The sequence below is a fragment of the Aquila chrysaetos genome, chromosome 7 (assembly GCF_900496995.4).
Source record: "Aquila chrysaetos chrysaetos chromosome 7, bAquChr1.4, whole genome shotgun sequence".
NCBI lineage: Eukaryota > Metazoa > Chordata > Aves > Accipitriformes > Accipitridae > Aquila > Aquila chrysaetos.
In genome coordinates, this window is record NC_044010.1 from 13,706,921 (window position 1) to 13,732,091 (window position 25,171).

Sequence of the window (25,171 nt, forward strand, 5' to 3'; positions counted from 1 at the left end):
ATGCGGCTGCCGCGGGCGGTGGCCCGGCTGCTGCCGCCGCCGCTCCCCCGCCCCGGGGCCGCCCTCCCGCCGCGGCGAGCGGCCGCCCGGGCCTCGGAGCAGGTGAGGCGGGGGCGAGGGGCAGCGGGGCGGCTGGGGCTCGGCGGCCGGAAGCGGGGCGGGCTGGCGCTCGGCTCTTTCCGGCGCGGCGCGGGAGTAGTCCCGTCCGCCAGCGCCGGCGGCGGCCCCTCCTCTCCTCCGCCCGAGGGGGGCCGCGGCGCCCGCTGCGGGCAGGGCGGAGGCGCGAGAGCGGGGCTTCTCGTGTCGAAAGGGCGGCGTTGGCGGTTTGGGGTGTTTTATCGCTCCGGTGGCGCCGGCGGCTGCGGGAAGAGCTCGGTAGGGCCTCGGTGAGCAGCGCCGGGGTCCCGCTCCGCAACGGTGAGACCCGGTTTGTGACCCCCTCGTCCCGGCTGCGAGCAGCGTGCGCGCCTTTGGCCCCTCGGCCCGCGGCGGCGCTGCTCCGGTGCGTCCCGCCGTGAGGCCGCGCAGCCCGCGCGCGCGGGAGCCGCTTCGCCTCGGAGCGGGAGGAACCGGACCCGCAAAGGCACCGCCGCGTTTCGCTGAGAGGCGACGGCAGCTTGGCGGCCCCTCCGGGCTCTGCCTTCTGCCGGGCGTTGCCGTCGAGAGCGGAGCGGTGTTTGGCGGGAAGGGGAGGCGGGAGGACGGGTAGCGGGGTGGTCGGAGGGGACGGGAGGGCTGCTGCCTCTCCTTGGGGGGGAAGTCCGGCAAAAGCTAGTGCTTGCCTGCGGGGTTTTCCTTCTGAGTAGCACGAGTTTGCTTAGAAACTAAAAGTTCTTCCCTTCCTCCCCCCAAATAAAAGACAAAATTTTCATAGGTTAAAAAAAGAACCAAAAGTATAGCCGATTTTTTTTTTCTTTTCCTTATTCCTGGAATAAATTAGTTATTGCAGTGCTTTGTGGCTCAACTCCAGCTGACTTCCACAATGGTTCAGATGAATTTCTTTCTTTTACTTAAGCACATGGGTACATCTTGGCAGAGGTGATCGTAGTGCAGGATCATAATCATGCCTTGCTTATTTTGCTCCTGGTGTATTAGAGTCCCAGGAACCACCGTGTTATTAGCATAGCGGATATGGAGGAGTATTACCAGCAAGCTTCCAATGACCTCTTCGCAGGTAGGGACAGAGAGAGTGCGCTAGCTTAACTAGTTTGTTCTCTGAAATTTCTGTTACGTCTTGATCACATGTATGATGTGACCGTGATGTTTGAGCATCCTAGTATCACTGATACTAAGTTGATTTAAATTGATAAAATGTTCTTTTAATAATTCTAATGAGAACTAGGGAAGGTTTCATTTGTTTGTTTTTACTGCTTTTCTTTTTTCCTTCTCTTTCTGAAGCTGGGAAATAAAACAAAAGGGAAACCTCAAAAGCAGATTTGTCAAGTTGTTTTGGATCATTTTGAGAAGCAGTACACAACGGAACTGGGACATACATGGACCAGTGTCAGGTCTGTTTTGGGGAGCTGGGGGAGGCAGAGGAGAGGTTCTGCTGTTTTTTAAGTGCTTCATAAAATAACTTTGAAAACAGTCATGGACTGTAACAACTGGTTCAGTTTGTTTTCAGTGTAGAAATATCGTAAAAGCAATAAGTAACAGAAGACTAAAACTTGGAATTTTTTAGGTTTTTTTCATTGACTTGATTATTTTGGACATGATGAAGGTTCTGTTCTTCTGTATGCGTATGCACTGCAAGAGGACTGCCATCTTATGTCTTTGTTGACTGTTTTGTAAAAATGTGGTCCAAAAAGCATCCCTTTATACTTAACAGCTGCTGTTAGGGTTTTTTTTTTTCCTACAGCTTTATCGTATCTTGAGAGACTGGGACAAAGATGTTAGAAGAGAAGGACATCCCCTGATTTCTTTCATCAGAAGAAATTGAATATTAGCAACATGTACAGAAAAGGCTATCACTTAATTTGGGCCTTGATTACACAGCTGCTAAAGAACTGGCTGTGATATTGAGAGAAGACATCTTCCCTTCCTTGCTAGCTAGTGGTTGTTGCTCATAGAAAAGCCAGCAGAAGAGCCCTTCTGGACAAGTTCACTGCTTAGCTTATATACTTTTCAACAGGGATTTGAACAAAATCAGTTGACTTAGACCTAAACTGCATGAGGAGTGCTCCCATGATCAGTGCCATGTTACTTTGAAGGGAAAAAGCATCTTACGTGTTCAGAGTATTATAAACTGTGTGATTCATCTGAGTGACATCTTAGGTTTAGCCTGTTTGGATTAAAAAGTAGTTTAAAATAAGTGTCTCCATTGTTTAAAAAAAAAAGAAAAGAAAAGGAAAAAAAGCATAGATGCATAGCATTAGTTTAAGTGAATTAACTTAAAAACTCTTAGGTTGGATCAATGCGTATTTCTCTTTCAGGCAGTGAATATGCCTGAGAAGTACTTTTTGAGGCTAAATGAAAAAATACTGAGAGAAGTTTAAAGAGAAAATGGGGGAATTCCATGTAAGAAAGGTCTGAAAAAGTGAACTGAAATATGAACAAGCGTGTTCTTACCATATAAGCACTGCTTTTTTTACTATCTCCAGGCATATCTTATTGGTTTAAGTTTTTTTGGCTCAATGTTTGCGGAACATAAAACAAAATTTAGAAAAGAACGCTTGTAAAAACTGCATTTTGTGGTGTTGGCTGGAATAACCGTTGCAAAGCCAATGTGATTCTTCATGTTGTGATATTTACAACTAATATTGCAGTTGTTCTTTGTCCCTAGGGAAGTACTTTATAGTCAGAAAGACCTTTATGCTTCATGATTTATAACTTCTACAGTCATTTGTTAAATAATTAGGGAAAATAGGGAACATCTTCTTTTAGAAGAAGTTAGTGTTTTAAATGCAATAATTAGAGAAAATGGTGGCTTAAAATTAAAATTATTTTCCTGCATACTTTTTCTTAATTGTATCTAATCAAAATGATTCCTTTTTGATTGTACCAGAATCATCCAATGGTGAGGTTGTTACCCTTATGTGAGAAAAGGCTTCCTACACTATGAAAGGATCATTTTATTTGTGAAGTTATTAAATAGCTTTTTTTTTTTTTTTTTTTTTTTTCAATCTAGAGATGTACTCACATACCCATTGTGCTGGCAGTACGCTATCCTGCTTAACAAGTTCAGCCAGTCCTCTGAACTGGAGAACACCTTGGGTGTGAAGGGATATCACCCTGCCTTTCAAAGACCTTTGCCCTATCTTCCAGCATTGCTGAAGTGTTACATCAGGAGAACTCCTGGGAGATTCCCTGCACAAAAGCACCAGCCTGGTAAACTGAAAGAGTATTATCTCCTGAATGCTTCTTCGCTGCTGCCAGTGCTGGCGTTAGAAGTGAAAGATGGGGAAGATGTTTTGGATCTCTGTGCTGCCCCAGGGGGTAAATCAATAGCTATACTGCAGTGTGCCTATCCAGGTAATGTATTGAGGTGCTTTTAGAAGCTGATCCCTGGCTCTGTGCCTGGGCTATTTCAGTTGTGCCTGTGTTCTGTACAAGATTTGGATTGGGGGCAAAAAAAACCTAACAACATTTTATATTTATATTCTAAGTAGTTCCTTTCTGTTTAGTAAGATTTTTTTATGAAGTCTGTTTACCTTAAAGAGGATGAAAAATGCAGTAGTTATTTAAATATAGGTTACTGCAGACTGACAGACAAAAGTGGAGTAGCTATGCAAATAGTATAAGTAAATTTAAGTGTACTGATGTAAAATGGAGCATAACAAATTAAATGTGCAAGATCCAGGCAGAGGGAGAAAGCTCATGATGAGGAATTGGTCTATATCAGTATTTAATAAGCTCTGTGTCTCAATCCACGTAGATGTTGCAGAAGGGCACTAAGATAATCACAGTGTTTAGAAAGCAAAGGCAAGCAGCAGCTCAGTTCTTCCAGGCCAGGGAGTTAAAGCAAGCTGTGATTGCTGTTTCCAAGTTTATATGTGTCGTGGTTTAACACCAGCCAGCAGCTAAGCACCACGCAGCCGCTCACTCACTCCCCCCCACCCCGTGGGATGGGGGAGAAAATCGGGAAAAAGAAGCAAAACCCGCGGGTTGAGATAAGAATGGTTTAATAGAACAGAAAAGAAGAAACTAATAATGACAATGATAACGCTAATAAAATGACAACAGCAGTAATGAAATGTACATTTGGAATGTACAAATGATGCGCAGTGCAATTGCTCACCGCCTGCCGACCGACACCCCACTAGTCCCCGAATCGCGATTCCCTGCCCCCACTTCCCAGTTCCTATACTGGATGGGACGTCCCATGGTATGGAATACCCTGTTGGCCAGTTTGGGTCAGGTGCCCTGGCTGTGTCCTGTGCCAACTTCTTGTGCCCCTCCAGCTTTCTCGCTGGCTGGGCATGAGAAGCTGAAAATCCTTAACTTTAGTCTAAACACTACTGAGCAACAACTGAAAACATCAGTGTTATCAACATTCTTCACATACTGAACTCAAAACATAGCACTGTACCAGCTACTGGGAAGACAGTTAATTCTATCCCAGCTGAAACTAGGACAATATGTTAGCTTGGGTAGTACTTGTCTCAAAATGTTCACAGCACCTTATGTTCTTACTGATGAGACCATTACTATAACCACCTGCACCTGTTGATTACAGCTAGTTCTCCCTCCCTCTTCTAGAGGAATGATGCCAATGAGGTAAATTAAATGTGGATTGCCCTTTCAAAAGGTTTGAAAAAAACCACTTTTATCCCATGGCTGCTTCTGAAGATACCAAATTGTTGCTGAGAAAGAAAGATGTGAGGAAGTTGATTCTTTATATACCTCAGTGAATGCTAAGATGTACCATATTGTGTGTGGCAAACATGGTGTAGGACAACCTGTGGAAGCATGAAAATAAAAATTTTATTAAGTCAGAAAACAGGACTAAGAGGAAAAAGTATTGTGCTTTGTTTCTGGTCTGGGTACAAGCAACAGCAGTGTTTCTTCTGATGGGGTAACTACTCTGGCTACATTGTTAAAAGTAAGTGCAACCAAACCCCTTATGTTAAAACACAGCTTAAATTTAAAATAAATAATGGGTTGGACTGCTCAGCTTAGGATATGCAAAACTGATGTTTTATTTATCTAAAAGGCAGTTAATTAATTAATAAGGAGCAGGTACTTCATTTAGACAGTGGCTCAAGGAGCCCAGAAAGGCACTCACTTAGCACTGGTCTTTGGATATGGATCATGTTTATTACTGTGGAAGTCTATTGCTACAGTAAATATTTGCTAGTAAATATTTATGGATTGCTCTGTAGGAGCATGTTGAAATTTACTCAGGTTTATAAAAATTCAGCAGTGTTATAAAATGTGCAATAACATAAGCACATGAGGTGTAAACTCTATGGCAGTCATGGCAAAACAGTAGAACTTCCGAAATCAGTGTAGCTCCTTATATCTGTAAAAAAAAAAAAGAACAGAAAAAACCATAAAGACTTACTTTAGGATGTTTACTTCTTTTTTTTTTTTTTTTTTAATTTTCTAAGGTCAGTTTCACTGTAACGAATATGATGACTTGAGGTCAAGATGGTTGAAACAGACGATAGAATCCTTCATCCCATATCCTTTGATTAACTTAATAACATTCTCTAAACTGGATGGTAGACAGATCGGAAATCTTAAGCCTGAATTATATGACAAGGTAACATTATTACTTATTAGCAAATTATATTTCTGCATTCTGCTGCTTTTTCTTCCTATGTTGCTCTTTTTTTTAATTTTCTTTTTTTTCTGGCCCCCACAAAAATCAAGGGGAACCAAGGTCATGTACAGGATTTGCAGAGCCTCAGGAATCACTTTATGAAGCCTGTTATGCATTTATTCATGTGTTAGATGATGTTACCCATTTAGCCTTGGTAGAGAATTCTGAAGACCTTGCAGCAGTGTTCTTTGCATAATGTGTAATTAGGAAGGGAGGGGAACAAGTAAGAGCTAATCAGGTAGAGGGTACTTTTGGAGCAGTAATTTCTTATCTCCCCACCCCCGATAACTCCATAAAAACCATCTCAAAATAGTAAGTAGATCATTTCTGCACCTAAAATGGAAAATAAAAAGGATGCTGTAAGTATTTGCAAAAGTAAGTTGAGTAGATTTTTGGCACACTGTTCAGAAAGTGAGTATCCTTATAGTGAATTGTCTTATTTGCTCTTATTTATTGTGTAGGTACTGGTTGATGCTCCTTGTTCAAATGACAGAAGTTGGCTGTTCTCTTCTAATATTCAGCAAGCTACACTTAGGCTAATGCAAAGGAAGGAGTTACCATCTCTACAATTCCAGCTGCTAAGGTGAGAAGTGCAAACGAAAACTATTAAAGGAGCTTTTCATAATTAATAAAAGTGACATGGGGGCAAGATTTGTCATGTTTAATAACCAAAACCAGGTTTCACCATGTGAAAAGAATGTGAAGAATATGTTGTTGTAATGCTATTTAGAATAAGCAGTTGATCTAGGTTAATGTGAACATGGAAATTTGTATGGGGTAATATAAGCAGTGAGGCCTAGGTCCTTTACTACCATACTGCTGTACAGTCCTCGTAACTCGTTTATTCACATATATGTCCATTCAGATGACACAGAACAGTCTGGTACCATATAAAAATATTTTCAGTGGACACAGCTAAAACAGTTTCAGATATATTCCTCAGCTGAAGCAAACACACACATATAATTTTTAATAGGGTTTTTTTAACTGTTTGTGAAAGTAGTCTATAAACCTGCCAAGCTGGGCCTTCTTCCCCAAACTCCTTTTGTTGTTGTTGTTCTTTCACAGAATTACCCTTTACAGTTCTTCATTACAGTCTTTTTGATAACTGAGCTGTAAGTCAGGACTGGTGACCAAATGTCACTTAGGTCACTAGTTAATGCTGCTTCAGAACTTGCTTTCTGGGCTGTTTATGTGAAGAGATTGAGTCCACTATTGCACATTCTTACATGCTGCTTGAATTTAATACCCATTTGACTATTTGTAGCATAGAAAGGCTACTGAACATGATTGGGTAAAAAAGTAAAAGAATGTGGGGTTCAGTGCAGGAGAGAGGATTGTTTATTTTTCAAGAACATCCACCCAATAATCCAAATCAAGGTTGTCATGTGTTACACTTTTTAATGATACCAGCCATGGGCTAGCATTTGTGAAGCATTTGAAACTCCACAGTTTTTTCTCACTGGGAAAAAAAAAAAAAAGAATGTGATTCACCAATAATACCTTCTAGACTTGAGTGTGTTTTGCAGAGTAACAGTCACACCTGAAGTCCATCTGTCAAAGCAAATTGAGGGAAAAATAACATATTATAAAAAAGAAAGTTTTTATGGAAAGTTCCCATTGCAGCAGTTCAAAATACTTTTGCATGACTTCCAGTTGAAAAAGGCCTAGCAGAAGCATATGATTTATAACAGAAATATGAGTATCTTATTGCAGTAATGCATCATGTCACCCATTTCCTTTGAAGAAATCAATCACATTTAAAACACTGACCTGTTTCAGTTTTTCCTTTTCAATATTTGACATATAAAATCCAATTTGTGAACCCCTACCAAAAGAAAGCATATATCATGCAGAGAAATTTTGAGCATTTGCATAAATCACTCCAGATTGTAATCCTGAAGTGGAGAACTCATGACAGCAGGAACCTTGTTTTTAAAAAAGGAGACATTCCTGTCAGCCCAAATCAGATTTAATTGAATTATTCCTAAATCAAGAAGAGAACTTTGTTTCTGTTGAAAGTATACTTTACTATAGCAACAGCAATAAGAATTGGATTTGTAAGGATAAAATACTTTTGATATGTAAATGGAAGTAAAAGGATAGTAATTTCAATTTCATTGCTCAACATAGGTGTGAGTAGTTCTGTAGATTGACCAATCTATTGTTATGTGTGCTGGAATTTTTTTTGTCTTTTACAAGATTTTGGAGCATATGAAATAAGTGGTTAGGTTCAAGAGTTAGAGATTGCAAGTGTTATTGGGTAAAATATTTGACATATACTTAGTAAATGGTATAGCTGTCCACTTTATTTTTATTGTTCCTTTTATCTGATCATTTTAGAATGAATATCCAATACTAAAGACATCTTGGATCCTGTGTGAAAGGGAAAAAGGAAATGATAAAATGAGACCAGGAAAGGCTAAATGATTCATGCAAGTGCATTAGAAGTTTGGCAAAACTAAAATTGTGGAATGCTACCCTATTCAAGCCTTTGGTTTATGGCTCGAGTGCATAATTATAAATGAAAAATTGAGTTTGAATCCCGTCTCTGATACTTCCAGTAATATTCAGGAAGGCTGAACCTGCATTAATCCAGCTATACTGCATTTTATGTGAGTCAGCTCATGCAGAGCTACCTCTGGCTTATCTGTTCAGATTACCCAGTGCTTTATGCTTGTGGGCATCTCTCACCTTCGTTCCTGTACCTGTAAAACAAAAACAAGTATAAAGCTGGATCCCAGCAATTTTTTTGAAAGTAGTGTAATTAATAACGTATGATTTGAAGATGAAGCTTAAAGTATAAGGACCAAGCATTATTTCGGTTTAGCAGTAGTATTAAGTATAAGGATAACACACAAATGAGAAGAATGAAATGCAAAGGGGAGTTCTATTTTCATTTCTATCAAGTGACATCAGCCCAAAATGTAAAGATTCCCTCTTTCTTAAGGAAGTGCTTCACCTGTAATCTTGTAATCTGTTTTTCCGGGTTTGGTCATCTTGCACTTTTTTTTTTCTTTTTTGGGTGTGGGTTTGTTGGTTTTGGGTTTTTTTTTTTATTAGCAGATCTGCTTGGGCGTAAGCTGGGGACATCAGAGAGGAAGTGAAGGAAAGAAAAGTATTTTTTGCAATAGTGTAATTTGTTAAGTATATAGAGGCTTCAGAGAATGAAGATATGGAAGAAGTTGAAATTGATGCAACGATTTTCCTACTCCAGTCTGAATAAAATCTGAAATGTAAATAAGTGGCATAAATGCTGAACAGCAAATTTTATAAGCAGTGAGGGCACCACTGATTTGAAGGAAACTGAGATTGTAATGATTGTTAATACCAAAACCAAAGCATCCCTGCTGAGTGCTATAATCCAAGAACACACTGCAAATCTTGTTATTATTTGGAGTGTTCATGCAGAAAACAAATTGCAAAGTAAGGAAGGAATGTTCATTTCCTGATACTGAATGCTAGCACAAAATGCAGTGGTTCCTGTAAGTGAATTTTCCAATGTTATCAGTTCTCAGAAGAAATTAAATTTTGAATTAAGCTCAAGTGCATAATAACTTAGTGGTGAAACTGTTACGGATGTTGTAATTATTCCTGGGCCAGTTACTGCAGCTGAAAGAAACTGTGTTAGGGTTCAGCTGAAAATAATTCCAACAGGATGCAATTTAGAAAACACAGTAGAGGCATTCAGACTAGTGTAACTCTTCTACACACAACATCTCCAAGTAATTAAACAGCTATAATTGATGTTTAATAGAGTTCTGGTCCACAGGAGTTCAGACTAACTTTAGAAGATACATATTGGCTGACTTTCCTTCTTCACCTCTTTTTCTCCCTAGTAGTTAGCTACAAGGGAGATTGTTTTGAATACCTAAGACATGCACACAGAAAGTTAAGAGATTTGTGGGATTTCAGGGTGCATGAGAAGTTTGAAGTGTGCTTTGGATTACTGGTGGCAAAATAAGCTGTACAAAATGCTCATTTTCCTAGTTGATGTCTTTCGAGTTGTATGTATTCTCATTTTTCAGAACTCGGGATGAAGCGTTAAACTTGGCTTGAGAAATCCAGAAAACCCTTTAGTCTTCCTAGCTAATGAGATATTTCAATCCCTGTTTTGCTTATAAATATGATTTTTAAGGAACTGTGTCTGGTTCTGTATAACATGCATATCTCCTCTTACAAATCCTATGCAAGTGGAGCACAATGGTGAGACAAAATGAATGTGTCCTTCTGTACAAACAAATTTTGCTTTGGGTATCAGTCATAACATGGTATTTGAAATTACTGATCTTTTTCATGAAAAGGTTACCAGATGTTTTGAGGGTTTATTTTTTCTTTCTTGTTGAATAGTTTGGGAGGTAGGAGGGTTGTGCACATGCTTTTACTTGGAAGGAAAAATAAAAAACTCAACCCAAATATTCTGAACATATTTTTCTGAACTAAAGGGTACTTAAACCATCAGTTACTGTCATATGTAAGTAACGAGGTGTTGTGCAAGCAGCTTCATAAAGCGTTTGATCTGTGTTTGTCTTGTTGCTTTAGTCCCGGAGCAGAGACTGCTGATTATGCAGCCACTTTGTATGGTGGTTTACCAGTCTGCACACATGGAAGTAAAATGAGATTGACTGTTTCCCTTGAGTCATCAGGTAGAGTTGGCAACCGAAGTCTCTAAAGGCTAATCTACATGCCACAGGACCCACTTCATTTTCTCCAGTCCAGACCTTTGAAAATATATCTTAAAATAAATGGTAAAACTTTTGGTGAAAACATAGGATGCAAATATAACAAACCTTAAGTTACCAGCTGCTCTGTTTTCCCTGGTATATGAAAATTACTGACGTTGTTTCACAGAATACATATAGTCATAGATTTATGTGTTGAAAAAAGAGTCTTTTTCACATAGTGTGTAGTAAATACTGTGATTTACTGGAAAAATCCTGATATTCCTCTTCCCGCATTCAGTGCCACCTCTGTTTTCAGTGAAATGTGGAGTCTTCCACATGTACCTAGAAGAGGAATTGTGTGCTCTTAATTGTGGGGTTTTTTTGTTGTTGTAGAGTGAAGGCAAAAATTGGTTTTTTGTAAATATACCATCATATATTTAGTATATGGTACCACTGTACCATTTCTGCTTTGATTAAGAGAAGAGCCTTTATAGCACGTGGACGTGTAATGATGAAGTAAAAAGGAAGATACTCGCATTTAGCTAGTTGTCCTGTCCAGGCAAAGTGATTCAGTTTTGTTTGTGATTTGCTACTGATGAAAAAAATCTCAGCCTTTAATGTTCATTGCAAAAGCAAGGAGAGCCAGTGTCTTGAACCTGTAAAAAAATTTACCATCATAGAAGTTGCTTGAGTTTCTGTCAGGCATTAAAAGGATGGCAGGGCTGAATGTCATGAGGGAAGGAGAAACACAAGGGAGTCCCTCCAGAAATACAGCAGCCATCTTGTGTCACAGATTTCTGCTTCAGTGTGTGTGGGACTCCTGCACAGGAGCTTCCTGGGTGAAGTTCAGGGGTGTTTTGGAGTGACTGAGGGAATTCTGAACCACAATACTGGAGCAGGAGAGGTGAGCTGAGGAAAGTAGTAAAGTGGATGCCATTTTCTGTGGAGAAGGGAAAAAAGGCACATAGGAAAGTGGAGAAAATCACATTCAGGATTGCTTCATCACACTGTTCTTCAGGTCTTTCCCTGGAATTTTGCTCTTCTGTAGCTGCCCATTTAATCCACTCGTTATCCATAACCATTTAGTCAGTTAGCTCCACTGGGAATTTTTTAGAATTGCAAGTGTTGGACCAACAAATCTTATATGGGTTGTGTGGATGATTCCTTCTTTAACCACTTTCTGTGCTGGAAGAGCTGAATAGTTTATATAGACTGCTGGCCCCAGGCTCCAAATTGGGCATGCTGTCCAGGGTGTCTTGCTGTGCAAACCGTGTTCGCTCTCTGTGCTTCCTTGCCCCTCAGGATGAAAATGGTTAGATAGCTGCTGACTGGACAAGGAGGCTTTGGTTTTTGTTCTAATTGCGTATGCGTAAACATGGCATGTTTGCGCTGTGCCATTCCCCAAAACACTGTTGGTTATGTTGCTGGAGGTATGAGTCATTTTACTGAGTTTTTTTAGACTCATGGTTGGTTTGAATTTCTCACAAAGAGTGAGTGCTGTGGCCACTGTTGTGGCTCCATGTTCTCTTCTGTTCTCCCTTCTGTAGCTGAGAAGGTTCTGCCTGGGCTATATATGTTTTTCTTCTTGTAAATAGTAAGTTTAAGTTGGGAAGAGGGATGGACCTCTGAGAGTGTATAAGGTAAGAAGGTAATTCTGGGATGACTGAAACCACAGAAGGATTGAAGATTTCTCACAGTGGACTACCTCTGGCTGCTGGAGGATAGCCAGCTAGAAACAGCCCTGCTGTTAGTGTTACTGAGTGTGTGGAAACCCAGCATGTGAGTGAGCAAGGCAGCTGCAACGTCAAGAGTGGAAGCAAAATTCTTGAGTGTTGTGTTGGCGCTTGTGGCTCTTAAATCTGAGAATGGGAAATAAACCACTCTATTACCATTACAAAGCCACTGCAGTTTTGGTATTGCAAAGGATATCTCGTAGCCCTGTGTTAACAGGATGAGTATTTCAAAAGTCACCATGCATTAGAGGAGAAAGCTCAGTAATGTTAAACTGAAGGTTTGGTCTTTGCTTTAGAATTATTTAAAGTTGTTTGCTATAGATATGTTATTTATCAGAATTTTTGGGACAAATTTTGGCTAGAGCAGAACAGAGTGGGTTTTTTGATTTTTGTGGTGTTTGGTTGTTTGGGTGGGTTTTTTTGGTGGCTATGTCTGCTTTTATTTATAGTCCAATCCTAATGCTTAAAAAAAGCAGTTCACTTCATGTTTCTCATCTTGCTACCGTGTTATACTGAACTGCAATGTCTCTCTCCACAATAGCAAAGGTTACTTAGAGAGAAGTAGAGGGAGTGCATGCTTGGGGTATGGAGAGAATACCTAAACTAGTGTCTCTGCCTCCTATGCACCTCTGTCACTGCCCATTACAAAGTATTAAAAAAATCGGTATTTTGACACAGGAGGAATTTCCTTACCTTTTTTGACTTGGTTTGGAGAAATAAAAGCAAAACCGTTAACGTGCAGGCCATATTACCATGATGTATCTGGACTCTTGTAAGAGGAAGAAAGAAATGTGTAATATCTTTCATCAATAAAAAGAATAGGGTTGAGGATAAAAGCAAATGCATCTTGAGATGCTTTGTTTCTTGACTAGCTTATAAAAGGGTTGGTAGTTTTTATTCTGATCAGGCATTATCTTGCATATTGAGCAGAAATACATCCCAGTTGCCAAAAGATGGCACTGTTGAAGTGTTGTATTATTTTAAAATTACCCTAAAATATAGGTAATCTTTTTACTTTAATACTGAAAATGGTTGAATGATTAACATAATTAATGCTGACCCTTCCAATGGCATGCAACATAAACCCAAGCACAGGAGGAATAGGCTGGACATGTAGGTGCTAGCTATAGTATGAAATACATATTTAGTGTCTGCCTATTTTTAAAAGGATGTTTGAGACTCAAGGGCTTTTAGAATGAACAAAATGTCAGCCTATCATGTTTAATTTTCTGTAAGTGTGAAAAACCCTCTTTTTGGGTTCTGGCTAAGTATGTTTAGTTGCATGAAAGAGTTTTTTGCCTTTAGAGTTGTCGTGTGGCTCTAGAGTGGTCTTTTTTCCCTGAGATATTAAGTAATAATACTGCTCTGTTTTCCCTAGTTTATTGTTAGCATCTCCTCCGTTGTTAGATTTAAAGTAAATCTTGAGAAATAAACTAAACTGCTTTAAAATAACATATTTCTTTAAAAAATCTCATCCAGTACTCCTGTAATACAAGGGGTTAGGATAGATTACTCTAATGCATCTTTCGTACCTCTGACATCCTTAGTACTATATGTGCCATTGAACCTGTATCCAAAGACACACCCTGCAAAAATATGAAGTATTGCTAATACGTTTTTTTCCTTTTTTTCTTTTTTTTCTTAAAACTTTGTTTACAATGAGGAGGGGAGCAAACTGTGTGTGTTAATTGTTTTACAGTACCTCCTGAATGAGATGGACATCAACCACCCTTTTTGTTTGGATTACAGAGGTGTCTTGCGCTAATGTGCTGGAAAGATTTAAGTGTGGATTTGGTGGCTATAAAGTAATGTCTGTCGTTCAAAATAAGTGTGGAAAAACATCAGGCAAATTTCTATAGAATTATATGCCAGTGAATCTCACTCTGTCCTGCAGTTTTTCAGCTATTGTAATTCAAAGCTATTGATGATTTGAAAATGTCATTAAAATTTTGGACTATTTGATATCAGTAAAGTCTCCTAAACTGTGATATGCTGATATATACTAAAGCTGTGTTCAGAACCCCAGAAAAGAGCTGACTTTTTTTTCTTTAGTTCAGCATGTATGTTGTCTTGTAACAAACGTGCGATAGTACTTGCAGTTCTATAAAGTAATTACTTCTTTTGCATACTGTTTTATATCATCTCCTGGAAGAACTAACCTTGGAGATTTTGTATATGGGCCTTTCCTGGTAAATAGGGCATGTTAATGGATTGTCATGCATTTCACCAATTTTAGTCTTTTCTGCTATGCATTGACTATCTTATGGCACTAAAACAGTAACCTCATACTTCTGCAGTGTAGTATGATAGCGTGCAACATAAAAGCTTAAGTTACACATACTAGCTGCTGACAATGGTGCTTCTTCTTTATGGTCTTGATTGCAAGTAGAATCATAGAATTGTTTAGGTTGGAAAAGACCTTTAAGATCATCAAGTCCAACTGTTAACCAGCCACTGCCAAATCCACCACTAAACCATGTCCCAGGCACCACGTCTACACATCTTTTAAAGACCTCCAGGGATGGTGACTCAACCACTTCCCTGGGCAGCGTGTTCCAATGCTTGACAACCCTTTCAGTGAATAAATTTTTCCTAATATCCAATCTAAACCTCCTTTGGCACAACTTGAGGGCATTTCTTCTTGCCCTATTGCTTGTTACTTGGGAGAAGAGACCAACACCCACCTCGCTACAACCTCCTTTCAGGTAGTTGTAGAGAGCAATAAGGTCTCCCCTCAGCCTCCTTTTCTCCAGGCTAAACAACCCCAGCTCCCTCAGCCACCCCTCATAAGACTTGTTCTCTAGACCCTTCACCAGCTTCATTGCCCTTCTTTGGATGTGCTCCAGCACCTCAATGTCTGTCTTGTAGTGAAGGGCCCAAACCTGAACCCAGTCTTTGAGGTGCGGCTTCACCAGTGCTGAGAGCACAGGGGGACGATCACCTCCTTAGTCCCGCTGGCCACACTATTTCTGATACAAGCCATGATACCGCTGGCCTTCTTGGCCACCTGGGCACACTGGTGGCTCATATTCAGCCGGGTGTGGACCAACACCCCCAGGTCCTTTTCTGCTGGGCAGCTTTCCAGCCACTCTTCCCCAAGCCCGTAGCGTTACCTGGGGTTGTTGTGACCCAAGTGCAGGACCCCGCACTTGGCCTTGTTGAACCTCATACAATTGGCCTCAGCCCATCGATCCAGCCTGTCCACATCCCTCTGTAGAGCCTGCCTTCCCTCAAGCAGATCAACCCTGCCTCCCAACTTGGTGTCATCTGCAAACTTACTGAGGGTGCACTCCATCCCTTTCATCCAGGTCATTGATAAAGATATTAAACAGAACTGGCCCCAGTACTGAGCCCTGGGCAACACTGCTTGTGACTGGCTGGCAGCTGGATTTAACTCCATTCACCACAACTGTTTGGGCCTGGCCATCTAGACAGTTTTTTACCCAGCAAAGAGTACACCTGTCCAAGCCACGAGTGGCCAGTTTCTGCAGGAGAATACTGTAGGAAATGGTGTCAAAGGCTTTACTACAGTCTAGTAGTACTACTCATAGTAAACTAAGGCTGTTTATCCACAGCCTTTCCCTCATCCACTAAGCGGGTCACCTTGTCATAGAAGGAGATCAAGTTAGTCAAGCAGGACCTGCCTTTCATAAACCCATGCTGACTGGGGCTGATCACCTGGTTGTCCTGTACGTGCCGCACGATGACGCTCAAGATGATCTGCTCCATAACCTTCCCCAGCACCGAGGTCAGGCTGACAGGCCTGTAGTTCCCCGGACCCTCCTTCCGGCCCTTCTTGTAGATGGGCGTCACATTTGCTAACTTCCAGTCCACTGGGACCTCCCCGGTTAGCCAGGACTGCTGGTAAATGATAGAAAGTGGCTTGGTGAGCACTTCTGCCAGCTCCCTCAGTACCCTTGGGTGGATCCTATCTGGCCCCATAGACCTATGTCTGTCTAAGTGGTGTAGCAGGTCACTAATCATTTCCCCTTGGATTGGGGGGGCTTCATTCTGCTCCCTGTCCCGGTCTTCCAGCGCAGGGGGTTGGGTACCTGGACAACAACTGGTCTTACTGTTAAAGACTGAGGCAAAGGTGGCATTCAGTACCTCAGCCTTTTCCTCATCCTTTGTTTCCAAAGGATGTTCCATTCCACCAATGTCTACCCCCGCATCCAATAAAGGATGGAGATTCTCCTTAGCCCTCCTTTTGTTGCTAACGTATTTATAGAAACATTTTTTATTGCCATTTACGGCAGTAGCCAGGTAAAGCTCTAGTTGGACTTTGGCCCTTCTGATTTTCTCCTTGCATAACCTTATGACATCCTTGTAGTCCCTCCTGAGTTGCCTGCCGCTTCTTCCAAAGGCCATAAACTCTCCTTTTTTTCCCAAGTTCCAGCCAAAGCTCTCTGTTTAGCCAGGCCAGCCTTCTTCCCCACTGGCTCACCTTTCGGCACATGGGGCAGCCTGCTCCTGCGCCTTTAAGATTTCCTTCTTGAAGAATGTCCAGCCTTCCTGGACTCCTTTGCCCTTCAGGACTGCCTCCCAAGGGACTCTGTCAACCAGGCTCCTAGACAGGCCAAAGTCTGCCCTCCAGAAGTCCAGGGTAGCTGTTCTGCTGACCCCCCTCCTTACTTCTCCAAGAATCGAAAACTCTTTCATTTCGTGATCATTATGACCAAGACAGCCTCCAGCCGTCACATCACCCACAAGTCCTTCTCTGTTCGCAAACAACAGGTCCAGCTGGCTCACTCACCAGCTGTGTCAGGAAGTTATCTTCCACACACTCCAGGAACCTCCTAGACTGTTTCCTCTCTGCTGTATTGTATTTCCAGCAGACATCTGGGAAGTTGAAGTCCCCCACGAGAACAAGGGCTAGTGATTGTGAGACTTCTCCCAGCTGCTTATAGAATATTTCATCTGCCTCTTCGTCCTGGTTGGGTGGTCTATAACAGACTCCCACCATCATATCTGCCTTGCTGGCCTTCCCCCTGATTCTTACCCATAAACACTCAACCCTGTTGTCACCATCATTAAGCTCTAGACAATCAAAATACTCCCTAACATACAGGGCTACCCTACTGCCTCTCCTTCCTTGCCTATCCCTTCTGAAGAGTTTATAGCCATCCATTGCAGCATTCCAGTTGTGCAAGTCATCCCACCGTGTTTTCGTGATGGCAACTATATCATAGTTTTCCTGCTGCACAATGGCTTCCAGCTCCTCCTGTTTGTTGCCCATGCTGCGTGCATTGGTGTAGATGCACTTCAGTCGGGCTATTGATCCCGCCACCATTTTGGGGGGAGAAGCCCTAATTCCTACATGACCATTCTCAGACGCTTCCGTGGTTTCTAACATCAATAACGCTTGTGTCTTTGCTGCCGCATGGATCTCCATCCCCTGCCTCCACTGAGATGAGAGACCGAAGGACCTTGCTAGCACTAAGGTGTTGTCATGTTAGGAAAGCAAAAATGGTTATAAGGAAAGGTGAGCAAGTCAATAGGCTCCAGGAAAAGTTTCCTGTGCTTTTACTGTGTGTTCTTATGTTTCTCCATATGAAGCTTGAAACTTTGCAGTATTAGTGCCTGTAACTTGTAAAATCCATTATGGTAAATGTATATACCTGAATTTAAAATTATGAAATTAATTATAACTAGCTCTACATTTAAACTGAAAGTTTTAGTTCTTTAATAAACCTGAAGGTCATCTGTACCACTAAGAGAAAAATAACTGCAGATTAATTACCTTTAAGTAACGTGTTTTATTTTTAAACAACATATTATAATAAGGGGAAGGTGAAAAATATTTTAGGGTCTTTTGCGCTAGCATCCTTTTTAATCATTCTAGATCTGGACCCTGTTTTTGGAAGTTACAAAGTACCTTATAATAGGCACCATATTCCTTCAGCTAAGAGTCAAGCTTTAAGTAAGGATTTGGGGGATAATTAAGATGCCTAATGTAAGAGGAATCTTACATTCTTAGATGGTGGAGTCATAGTAGCAGTGGTGAGTTCTGCTAGATGTCTATAAATTATGCTCCACCTCCAGCCTATCCCTTGGATAAGCTTGTTTCCCTCCATTGGTTATAGAGGAGGACTAGTTTCTTAAATTTATTTGAACAAATTCTCTTATGAATGAATTCTCTGTCATGGTGATGACGAGGAGACCAAACTCCCTGAATCTGCTTAGCCCAGCACAGTATCACCCTGTGACTTTGAGCCCAGCACTTCTTCACTTTGAATTTTGCAGCTCGGTGCAGGTTTATCAAAAGCCGAGCACGGCTTAATCAGGGATGGCGGTCGGTTGACTTTGAACACAGCCACTGAAACAACTGTTGCTGAACTTGACAAGATGGATAGATACATTGATTAACCTTGCAGCATAAAGTAATCCTCCTTAGATATTTTAATTCATGACTTAGGTTCAGAATAAAGATAACTGCACTGAGCAGCCTGACCTTTTTGGGTTATGGGCCAGTGAAGATTCCCAAGCTAAGGAAGCTTAGAGTTATGGGGGGTTTGATGTGAGATTTTCAGGATTTCATTCAGAAGCCTGTGCTGCTCTTTTCCTCTGAATCGCTGCCCCAGTGACTCAGTTGTAGAAGCATGGTGCCTTTGAAAGTATTGTCTTGAATGGTTGTTACTTAATATATGGTAAGAAAAGGACACTTAGTAAGCGTCCAAGCTTTTAACTGTGTAAGCCTACTTTTTTGGTATATACCTTTAACCTTTTACCTTTTCCACTTTTACATGGTAAAAATATTTTCTCACTTATTTAAATGTTCATGTAGTATCTGTCTTATAGGTAGGAAAGTAGTTGTCATTATCTGCTTCTGTGTGTAATGTTATCAAGTATGCTAAAAGTACATCTTGATTGTCATGCAAAAACATTTTCAAGCCAACTAGCTGTCCTCTCATGGCTCAGCATTCCTGTATGCATGGAAAACACGTAGCTGTAGGGGGAAATTCTATGAAGATCAGTAAAGTAGGTGGTTTCTAATAATACTGTGAAGATCTGCTCAACTTTGAGAGCCCATTTAGACTTCAGCCCTGTTCTCTTTGAGTTCTAATGTGAAAGCTAGAAAGCAAGCAACTATTACATGGAGAAAAAAAAATGCTTTTATGTTTTCCAGAACTGGTATGAGGCCAAGGAGACAGGGGATCAGTGTGCGGTTCTCTTGCTGGCTTGTTGTTCGTGAGAAGGGAAGGTTGTACATTCCTGCTCTGCTTTACAATAGTTACCTTCCATACATCTGGGTGCACTGCAGTTGCTCAGACAGGCCAGAGAGCAGCAGCATAAGCCCTGCCCTTTTAAATGGACAGCTGCAGCCAGAGGAGGACAGCTGCAGGCAAGGAAGGTAGCTGGAGAGGCAGTGTAGACAGCTTAGAGCCTTGGGTCCAGTACTGGAGCTTTTGTGGCCTGCAAAGGAGTATATGTGTGTTGGAATGCAGAGGGGAGGAAGGATGAATATCTGGAGCTAGGCAATTCAAATGTATGCTAGTAACTGCAGAATTTTAGAAAATAAGATCTGGAAGGGACGTTAGGATGACACCTGCTCTGTTTTACTGTCTCAAGGTGACATTGTAAACATCGTCCTATATCAGCCTGTGTCTAAAACATTCTTAAACATTTTTGCAGACTCTCAAAAGCTACTCAGAGGTCTGAGATAAGCTTGCAGTTTTGTGATAGCTTTAGCTAATTTTGGAATTATTCTAGAATGAGTCCATTAGGCCCGGTTAAATTAAAAGTATTCAGACTGCTTAAGTACTCTCTAACCTGTTCTCTACCTATAACAGGCTGAACTTGAACTGCTCACTCACTTAGGCTAAATGTGCTAGCCATCTGCTCACTCTCCATCTTTTTACTGAAGACTGATACAACAAAGGCATTAAACGCTGATTTTTCTCTGAGCATCATCAGTTGATAGAGCTTTGTTCTTTTATATTACACTAACTAAAATTGGAGTACTATAGACTCCAGTAAAATATGTACTTGGCTTGCTGATTAACGTAACCAAGACTCACAGAAGAACTGAGCAAGATAATGTGTACACTCCCTAGAGAAACAGACTGGGTATAATACACAGAAGTTTTCACCAGGGAAGGTGAACAGAGTTGTATTATCTCTGTCTGAAACAGTCATTTATCCTGGTGTTTCCTTATTATTTTGGACAGGACTTTCAGAGTAGCTTTGACCTGTGATCTGCTTTGATGCTGCTTGTGATGAGGCTTTTCTTTATTGATTCTTTTCCTGAAAAGGCCCAATCCTGTTAAAAGGACTTGCCTTTTTCCCCTTGTATTTTCTTCTTTCCTTTCTCAGCTGGGTTTTTTTTTTTTCAGATATCACCCTTAGCAAGTCCTCGGCTTGTCTCTGGAGGAATTGCTCTTTCAATGGCATTGTGTTTGTTTATCTGGGCTCAGAATCAGGCTTGCTGCATTTGGGGGCTTCTCACCTCATCTAGTTTGAAGATACGGTGTTTTTTTCTTTTTTTTTTCTTCTTTTTATTTTTCCCTGAGGATGTTTTTATTTTGGGTCAATGCTGTATTATTGGTAGTATCTACCAATCTAAGATTATTCAGTGTCTTTCCATACAGCATGACTGTGTGTGTCATTGTGCTTCCAGTATCTGCCCTGCCTTTGTACACCTGCTAAATTCCCAGTGACACACCTGTGGTCCCCTGAGCGCCTACGTTGTTGTCTCTCTGACATTCGCAAGCTGAGTAACAGCATTCACCTGTTCAGATTCTCTTGTTTGTAAACAAAAGAAGTTTTGTTTAGGGAACAATTGTATTTTAATGTGGTATTTGCTTCAACCCAGTGGTATCTGTTTTCCAGAAGCAGTGAGGTGATCTGTTTGAATACTAGCTTACAACTCAGTCTTTGAGCCATCATGTCCTTGAAGGCTACAAAGTGTATGATTAAAAGGGATTATTTTAAGAGAGCATTTTAATAGCAAATGAACCTTTAGTGTAGCTTCCTCTTTCAGTTATGTGGTGGTACCAGATTGCTCTTCTGTGGTGCAAGATTTGGGATTTTTCTCCTTACTCTTTTAATTTGCAGTAGGTGAATGTGGATTGCATATCTCATTTCTGTACTCTCATAGGTTATATTTTGTCCGTCTGAAAAAGGACCTTGCAGATCTGGTTTAATGGAAAGTGAACAGTCTGTTTAAAGTCAGTTTCAGCAGGGATGTGAAAAAGAACCTCTGATCACCAGTCATAAGCTTTCAGGATACTTGAAATCCTAAGCCACTATTTTGCCTTTGTTTAGTTAAAATTTGTCAACAGGTTAATAGGGGAAGGGCACATAAACAGACAGTATGTTCCCATAAGTCATATTTCCTTAGGAAATCTGGTTGAAATGCAGTGTCTCAGTGAAACCCCCGACTCCTCTTACCTGCTAATTAAGTTGCAGAATTTGCACCAATGTTTGTAAAATTACAGCCCAGTAATTAATTCAGGCTATTACTGCAACTGTACATTCTGATATTTGTTCACACAAGCAGCTAGCTAAGTATCTAACTAGCACTTTTGATGTGGTGTAACCCATTTTGTATGCACAGTTGCAGCATTTTCACAGTTGTGCTGCGCATATAAATGTTTGAAGTATATTCTGCAACTCCGAATGGATGTTGCTTTCTACTTGTCACCGTTGTATCAAAAATACCTTCAGTTAACTGAGAATACATTAATAAATGAGAAAGCAAAAATGTGTTGCAGGTAGTTTCCTGAACTGTCAATTATATACTGTTAAGACATTTTCATAATGTTATTTTTCTCATATTATTTATACCTATTTATAACTCTAGATTTATAAGTCTTTACATGTTCCCCACTCCCAGTATGTCACTTATGTTGAATTTTTTTTTTCATTATTTGCAGGTCTGCTATTAAAGCACTGCATCCTGGCGGATCATTGGTCTATTCTACGTGCACTCTCTCAAGGGCAGAAAACAGCGATGTAATAAATCTCATTCTAAACTCCTGCAGTAATGTAATGCCTGTAGACATAAGTGAAATGGCCAGAGCTGTTTCTCAGGAATTCACTTTTCTCGGTGGTACGCAACAGCATGAACTTCTGGTTCTCCCAGAGAAAGGGAGAGCATGGGGTCCAATGTATGTAGCTAAATTAAAGAAAATGTAGTCTGTCTGATGCCTGTTAGTTTTTTATAAGGGATATGTGAAAAATTAATACTTAATTCTAATATAGTATGTGTACAGGAACATGTCCAAGGCAACTGAATTTAAAGCATTGCAGTTTTGTATCGGTTGCTGCCTAATAAAAAGGAAGCTAGACACTTAATTTAGCTTAAAATACTGAATGTGTCTTCTAATGTGGACTAATGTGCCTCTGTGAAGTCTTTATGAAGTTGAGGGAGCTTTGTATTATTTTCAAGGTGATGCTCTTAAATGGAATGGATTTGTATCCTAGAAGAGAGGCCTAATGTGGTGGGGTTTTGCACCGTTTTGGGTTTTTGCACTGGGGGTTTTTTGTTTGGTTTTTTTTAATTACTAATTTGGTTTTAATACAGTGTATTTTAAAATAAATTGTTTCAATGGTCTGAAGGCATGGAAATCCTGCATTCTCTCTCAAACACGGCTAGAAATCTGTTTTCCTGTAAGAACTGATTTGTATGCAGAGTTTGTCATCTTAAGCACTGACTATTCCAAGCACTGGCAAAACAGGTTTCATTTTCTAAGTTGTTTACTGGTTAAAAACTGTCTTTTGTTTACAGTCGCAAAGGTCAGCAGCTATATCAACACCAGCTTTTTCTTTTTTTATATTTTTGAGCTTACAAAAATATAAATTCAGAGAGTAAATTATGTTGAAATGTCCTTAAAACAGTAGATTTAGATGTGTTTAGCTTTGGTTTAGCTTTTTTTTTTTTTTAGTTTAGTTTGTGGCGTAATGCAGTATATCCAGCAGTCTCTAGAGCACATATATGAAACAGAAGCATAATGATTAATAATTGCTGTAATAGTACAGTATTCAGAGTTTTGTTACATAATTACAGTCATGATGAGCAACACACATTCTGGAGAAGTGGCTTATCCACCGAGTTAGGAAATGTTACGTGAATTCATGATGTCATATCTGTGGTGTGTAAGGAAAGAGAGTCCCAGTGAGTGCTGATGTTGTTTAGAGGTTCCCTCAATTCTGCTACACGATGCTATGGATAAATATCTAGACATATGTGCACATGTTCATGCGTGTGCACATGTTCATGCGTATGCACAGGCAAACTGCCTTCCTATAAAAACCTGTAGAAACTTCTGACCCAGCAGTGCTTGAATTATGCTTGAGTGGATCATGTAACAGTGTATATATTAGGTCAAATGCTTGTCTTGAAGCAGAATGGAGCCCTTGCATCCCTTTCCAAGCAAAGGGGGGTCCATTCCCTGATTGAAACTTATAATAATTGTTTTTAAGGAATAGTGTTTTAAAGAACAGAGTTTTTTTCTGGTAGGTGAGTTGTTCATGTGGAAATTGTGTGTGTGAGACTGTGTACATCTCTCTGTGTATATATGTAATTACACGTTTTTTGCAATCACAAACATGACTTGTTAATGCAGATTTGATTTTTTTTCTGAATACAAAAGAACATCAACATGTAAATACTGGAAAAACTATCAAATTGGTGATTCTGCACCTCATTAACAAAGGCAGGAAAAAAGTTGACTGCCTTTTGTCTCTGAAAAATACAGTTGACTTTTCACTGCCTTTATTCTCTATTCACCTTGTTACACTGGTGAGCCTTGACTCTGCATTCATGGCAGTTCTCTTTCAGTACACCCATAGTCATGGAGCACTCGACATTTGTCCCCGCTCTGAGCATTGTGGCTGCTGGGAAGGTCCTGTCCATAGTATCTAGCGCAGTAAGAAGGCAGAGTTTAGAAGCACAGCACCTGAACTGAAGAAAATCTTAGTTGCCTAAAAGCAGATGCTGATTGTGAGCAGTAGCTTTGGTTCTTCAGGCTTCTGTGACTAAGAGGATGGGTTGGGCAGTTTTTCTCACTGCTGCACCTTTTGCTGAAGGAAATAAATAATGCGCAAGGTACTCTGCCCCTTTGGTGCATGAGCTTCCACAATTATCCTTTCCCCTACTTTGTGATGAAAAATGTTTGAGGTGCCCCTGCAGCATTAAATTGTCAGCAGTGTCTCTGAAAACTTAAGAGGATATAAAGCGTATGCAACTTGAGGCACAGAAGTTACTAATGTATGCAGATGATACTGTGTTCCTATGAAAAGACCTAACAGCATCTGTCCCAGAAACATTAAATGTAATATCCAGATTTGGAGTCATCTCAGGCTACTGGATGCAATAACAATACCCTTGTCAAAACGCTTTCCATCAGTTTTATTTGCCCTGTGGAAATTGAAATGGAAAGCCAAGAATGTAACTTACTCAGGGATGGAATTAAAATATGTGGTTAAACTGAATGGTTGAGGAGAACGTGGGCTAGGTAATCACAGAAAGAACAAAGGGATCCTTGAAAACTGAACTTCGCTCAATCTCAGCATATGGGCGAGTCCCTGTGAACTGCATTGCATTAGACCTAAATTATGCAGCAAGGCCTCATGATGTATGTAAAAGCTGCAATGAGTTCTGCATAACCCTTTGCTGATCTCCTGAAGTTTCTTTTCAACTAGTCTAAAAGTGCACCAAAAAGGCAGGAAAAAACAAGGCTAATTAATAAGTGATACTTATTTTGCATTGTAGCAGATGAATGCTAGTCCAGAATGCTGCAGAGGTTTTTTGTTCTGTTCTAATCAGTTCTGGCTGGTGACAGAGATTTGGTAAGCACATGTGGAGAGAGGTGGGGTGAGAAGGGAAAAGCAGGAAGGATGGGAAGCGTGCCTGTGGGTGTAAGGGCATCTACACGGATAAAAGGTTTGCACGTGTAGGGAAGCAGCATCCACTCAAGGGTACTCGAAAAGCTTTCGTGTCCATTCAGGTACCTCTTAGATACTTCCAATGTCCAAAGACAACTTCTGCTCACCTTCAGGATAAGGCT

At 40.6% G+C, this 25,171-nt stretch overlaps 1 protein-coding gene across 1 annotated transcript; it reads left to right on the top strand.

Annotated features, from left to right (window-relative positions):
* Positions 1 to 22,730, top strand: NSUN3 (NOP2/Sun RNA methyltransferase 3). The gene is made up of 6 exons (XM_030020505.2): positions 1 to 102; positions 1,399 to 1,508; positions 3,128 to 3,471; positions 5,550 to 5,704; positions 6,226 to 6,347; positions 22,037 to 22,730. The coding sequence occupies exons 1-6, from the start codon at positions 1 to 3 to the stop codon at positions 22,296 to 22,298; spliced, it is 1,095 nt and encodes a 364-aa protein (XP_029876365.1). The 3' UTR covers positions 22,299 to 22,730.
* The last annotated feature ends 2,441 nt before the right edge of the window (positions 22,731 to 25,171 follow it).